The sequence below is a fragment of the Hemiscyllium ocellatum genome, chromosome 2, assembly GCF_020745735.1.
Source record: "Hemiscyllium ocellatum isolate sHemOce1 chromosome 2, sHemOce1.pat.X.cur, whole genome shotgun sequence".
Lineage (NCBI taxonomy): Eukaryota > Metazoa > Chordata > Chondrichthyes > Orectolobiformes > Hemiscylliidae > Hemiscyllium > Hemiscyllium ocellatum.
This window is the reverse complement of record NC_083402.1, coordinates 6,559,934-6,565,235: the sequence shown is the minus strand read 5'-3', so window position 1 is coordinate 6,565,235 and position 5,302 is coordinate 6,559,934. Positions and strand designations below refer to the sequence as shown.

At 46.9% G+C, this 5,302-nt stretch overlaps 1 protein-coding gene across 1 annotated transcript; it reads left to right on the top strand.

The window, feature by feature from the left end:
* The first annotated feature begins 265 nt into the window (after window positions 1–265).
* LOC132826475 (eotaxin-like) lies at window positions 266–5,302 on the top strand. The gene is made up of 4 exons (XM_060842435.1): window positions 266–433; window positions 1,134–1,260; window positions 2,490–2,624; window positions 4,046–5,302. The coding sequence occupies exons 1-4, from the start codon at window positions 361–363 to the stop codon at window positions 4,059–4,061; spliced, it is 351 nt and encodes a 116-aa protein (XP_060698418.1). The 5' UTR covers window positions 266–360; the 3' UTR covers window positions 4,062–5,302.

Genomic DNA, 5,302 nt, shown 5'->3' with positions numbered 1-5,302 from the left:
ACAATCCGAAAGGGTTAATCCTCTGATTTTGCTTTAATGTTTAGAAGTGTAAGGGAGTTTGGGGATGAGTTGGAACAGTATCCGAATCAAGAGGGAACATGGAGATGGCTGACTGACAATAATTCGTTCCAAGTATTGAACCGCTGCCAAGGTAAACAGTTGAGAGTTTGTCAAAGGTTGGCAAATAACTCTGCGGTTAATAGAAAGGGGTGAGTCCATACAAAACTTCAGCCACTCAAGAGTATAAATAGCCTGATCTGAAGACAGGAGAACAGCACAGAGTAGCAACAGCTCAAGTCAGAGAGAGAGAGAGAGAGCCCTGAGCTGAACTGCTCAAAGAACAGCTATAAGCAGCGCATCATGAAGGGAACAGCCACCTCTACTGCTACCCTCCTCCTCATCATTGCTGCCTCTCTCTGGGGCATTTCTCAAGGTCAGTAAGCCTCTCGCAGGTGAGGTGTAACTGAGATATTTCAATAGAAAAACTGGGGAGGCAGAGAAACTGGAGTCAGAGGCAGATTGCTGAGAACATACACTGTAGATAAATGTAGAGAAGCTGGGAGGTGGGAGGTTGGGTGGAGAAGAGGAGATATTTGTTTATTTTATTTTTCATGTTAGGATCTCGGGGTCATTTCCTGCAAGGTCTGTGGGAGCAGATTCAGTAGTAACTGTTAGAAAGTAGGAACCGTTGAATACTGGGAGGAATGACGTTTCCAGGGGTGCAGGGGAGCGGGAGCAGGCACAGTGGGACTGACTGGCTCGCTCTTTCATAGGGCTAGGAGTACATATACAATGGACCAAAGGCTCTTGTGTTCTGCACTACCACGTGCTGTCACCTCAAGTCTCTACTTACTTAGAGATGTTCTTAATGACTTTCCCAAGTATTCAAAGTTCTCTGATGACAATGTAATGCCTCAGCCTGGCTAATTCCAGAAAATAAAGGTAAGGGAGAAGGCTGTGAATGCGAGTGGGATTCTGGAAGAGAATTCCCCCTTTCTTTTCTGCTTCTGATATCAACTCCTACAGCCTGGTCTGGGTGTCCCAGTAACTCTGTCACCCACCCTGCTGTGGGCTTACTGTCACTGAGTGTTGATTATTGGATGCATCTAAACTCTCTTTGTTCTTCCTTCCAGCCAATGAGGACAGTATGGCTACGCAGGATTGCTGCCTCACCACCAGCTCAAGCAAGATTCCCTTCAATATCTTGCAAAGCTACCGAATACAACTGCCCAGCGACGGCTGCAAAATACGCGCTGTTGTGTAAGTATCAACTCAGGCATGTCCCTCACACCTTCTTCCACCCTCGGGAGCAAGTCGACTCAGAAGGAGGCTGCTCGGCCCATTGGGGTCTGTACCCGCTGTCAATGGAGCAATCCCATCAACCCTGGATACCCTCTCGATCCTGTCGGTTTAGCTCCCTGTCCGGTTTCAATTTCCATAAGACCATAAGACATAGGAGTGGAAGTAAGGCCATTCGGCCCATCGAGTCCACTCCGCCATTTCAAACCTTCTCCACTTCCAGCCCCTCTCTCTCTCCACATGCAGCAAGATCTAGCCTATTCCCACTCACTGTGTTAAAGAAAATCCTTCCTCCTCACATTCCCTCTGCGATACTTATCCAAAATCCTAAATCTGTGTCCCCCTCATTCAAGTACCGTCAGCCAAGAGTTCAGATTTGTCTTTTTATCTGAAACTCTGGTATACGTCATCCCTGGAACCACTCTGGGAAATCTCCCACCACATCCTCTTGAGGCATCCCAGACCCTTCCCAAAATGTTCTGAACTGGAGAAATTTCTCTGGAATAGCATTCCTGGCCCTGTGCTCTATGACTCAATTTATGAAGCCCAAGATACCATCAGTTTTGCTAAATGTCTCGCCATCTGCAAAGACTGATGCCCATGCCACACCGGGACTCCCGTCACTGTTTACCACTGCATCATTAAGCCTCCACTGCCTCTCTCTGTCTCATCTGCCCCAAATACTTCTGTGCGTTCATTTCATCTTCTGTTTGCCAGTCCATGCTGCTAGACTATCTGTCTTTTCCCATTTTCCGTTCACGGTCCCAACTGGGAATGGCACCCAACCAAAGGGCAGGAGGTCACACCTGAGCCCAGACCTGGGAAAGGTGGAGATGGCCACAACATTGCCATTCCTGAGATTACCAGACACACGCATGTACAGGCAAGTACACATGTGTGCAGGTGCACATATAACACCTCATGCACACTCACATGTTTGAGAGTGTTAATTTTACCCTGTCTCGGGCGATTTGATACTAAACTACCCCAACCAATGTCAGCTTCTGATCTGTTGCGTATTGTCTGAACATTTGGTGTTTTGGTGCTTTAACATGAAAGAATATTTGTTGAAGATGTCACCCCAGGAGATGCAGGAGACTACTGTAGAGAGGACACTGGAAATTTCTTAGTCTTTCATCAGCTGAGGTTTCACACACATATTTAACCCTGACCCTTCACCTTCCCAACAGGTTTCGGACAAAGAAGAATAAACAGCTGTGCAGCCCATCACGGGAAAAGTGGGTGAAGAAATTGATGAGGAAACTCGACATGAAAAAATCAAAACCAAGTCAGAAAAGGAGGTTGATGAGGCGCCGATCGGGAAGGTGAGAGTTTTTTTTTCATTGCTTTACCTCTCTTCAGCTCCAAAGCCATACCAGTTGCTGCTTCCCAAACACACTCTCTCCAGATCCCTCCATCTTCAGCTCACTCTCTCCCAAACGTCCTCCCTTTCAATCTTCCCCACACACCATCACAGTCCCCTTCTAAAACACTCCCCACAGACTCCAGTCCCTCCTCATGCCCCATCCACCCAAACTACTGCCTCATATTGTAATCTTCAGCTAATACACAGCAGCTTGAACACTGGGCAATCATTGGGCTGAAACTCCCTTAGCGAATGAAAAACAAGCAAAACACAAGTATATTTCATTCTCCCCAATAAAAACTACTCCCACCCCTAGCCCCATGTACATTCTACCCCATCACTGACCCTATCCCTCCCATTTAATCCCCTCCCCCATAGCCCTGTGTACACTTTCACCCCCAATCGCTGACCCTAGCCCCTCATTTAAACTCCCTCCCACAGTCCCGTGTACATTCTAACCCCCCATCACTGACACTATACACCCATTTAATACCCCCTCAGCCCTATGTACACTCTCTCTCATCACTGACCCAAACCCCCCATTTAATCCCCCCCTCAGCCCTATGTACACTCTCCCCATCACTGACCCTACCTCACTATTTAATCCCCCCCTCAGCCCTATGTACACTCTCCCCATCACTGACCCTACCCCACTATTTAATCCCCCCCTCAGCCCTATGTACACTCTCCCCATCACTGACCCTACCACCTAATTAATCCCCCCCTCAGCCCTATGTACACTCTCCCCATCACTGACCCAAACCCCCCATTTAATCCCCCCCTCAGCCCTATGTACACTCTCCCCATCACTGACCCTACCCCACTATTTAATCCCCCCCCTCAGCCCTATGTACACTCTCCCCATCACTGACCCTACCCCACTATTTAATCCCCCCCTCAGCCCTATGTACACTCTCCCCATCACTGACCCAAACCCCCCATTTAATCCCCCCCTCAGCCCTATGTACACTCTCCCCATCACTGACCCAAACCCCCCATTTAATCCCCCCCTCAGCCCTATGTACACTCTCCCCATCACTGACCCTACCCCACTATTTAATCCCCCCCTCAGCCCTATGTACACTCTCCCCATCACTGACCCTACCCCACTATTTAATCCCCCCCTCAGCCCTATGTACACTCTCCCCATCACTGACCCTACCACCTAATTAATCCCCCCTCAGCCCTATGTACAGTCTCCCCCCCATCACTGACCCTACCCCACTATTTAATCCCCCTCTCAGACCTATGGAAACTCTCCCCCACCACTGACCCTACCCCCCTATTTAGTACCCCTCCCACTGCCCCGTGTACACGCTCCCCCCAATCTAAAACTCTGTTTTCTAATTCTTTAACAAATATTAACTTTCTTCTTTCCAGGAATTCACAGGCATGAAAAGAAATGATGGTCAACAAGCCTCTTGATTCGCTTTATCTGCATTAATCAGAAGAACTAACATCTACCAAAGTTGTCAACATTACTTGAGGTCAGACTGAGAGGTGTATTTGTTTGTAAACCCGACACTGACCAATCATCTTTCAAACTTTCCCTTCCTGCTGCCTTATTGGTGAAATTGGATTCAGAATGGACGGTCTCACTGTGATGCCAAGTGTGATTGCCCCCAACCACAAAATTGGTACTAAATTGGCACTTCTGTGAAAGGGAATAGCACCTACTGACGTATATGTCCCTCTTTAAAGCCTATCGTCTCATTCTGTTTTGGAAACTGGCTGTGGGATCTTTCTCTGTCACAGAGAGCAGCAAAAATATATATATATATATATACATATATAGGAAAACCTTTACTCTACATCTAACCTTATGCTGCCCCTGTCCTGGGAGTGTTTCATGGGGACAGTGTAGAGAGAGCTTTATTTTCAGTTTAAAAATATACAGAGAGTGTTAATCTGTAATCTGAGTAATGCCTGTTCTGGGAGTGTTTGGTGCGGATGGTGTTAGGGCAGCTTTACCCTGTTCGTACCCTGACACTTGTAGAATCCTTGGGAAGGGGGGTGCAGGGGAGTTCAATGTAATTGCTGATTGGGTTCACCGTGCCCTGAAACCAAGTGATGGATCTGGACCCCCTCAATTCCACATCAATCCTGTGTTTGAATACATTGTCAAAGTGAATGAGCCATATGGTTGTCAGCAGGAGTGAAGATGCTTTTATTTAGCTTGGGAAGAATTCCATTTCCCTACCAATTTGCTCCTGCCTTCAATCGACACAGTTACTGAGACTGAGCCACGGAAATGAAACAACCCACAATGTGACAGTGAGTGAGAGCAGGAAAGCTCAATCCCAAAATAATGTGAATACTGACGTTGAATGTTCAATTAAACTCTGTTGCCTCTCTTCCTCCCCGACACTAGGGAATAGCACCTACCCTGACGTATCTGTCCCCTTGTAGTCTCCTTAGTCTTTAAAGCTGATCGTCTCATTCTGTTTTGGAAGCTGGATGTGGGATCTTTCTCTGTATGATGATATGTGTCATAGAAAATATTCTGTCCCAGTCTTAATAAGCTGTCTGATTGGACTGTGACTGTTTGTTCAAAGCTGAATTGTTTTTATTTTCCAGCCTACGGTTTTATGGTATTTTGTAATATTGTAATGATGAATAAAGATCATTTGATATGAA

Bases quoted from the DNA above. Each gene is read 5' to 3' on its own strand.
- LOC132826475 (XM_060842435.1), top strand. From the start codon at position 361: ATGAAGGGAACAGCCACCTCTACTGCTACCCTCCTCCTCATCATTGCT. The intron at 434-1,133 runs GTCAGTAAGCCT...TCTTCCTTCCAG, and splicing joins TCTCTGGGGCATTTCTCAAG to CCAATGAGGACAGTATGGCT. The intron at 1,261-2,489 runs GTAAGTATCAAC...CCTTCCCAACAG, and splicing joins TGCAAAATACGCGCTGTTGT to GTTTCGGACAAAGAAGAATA.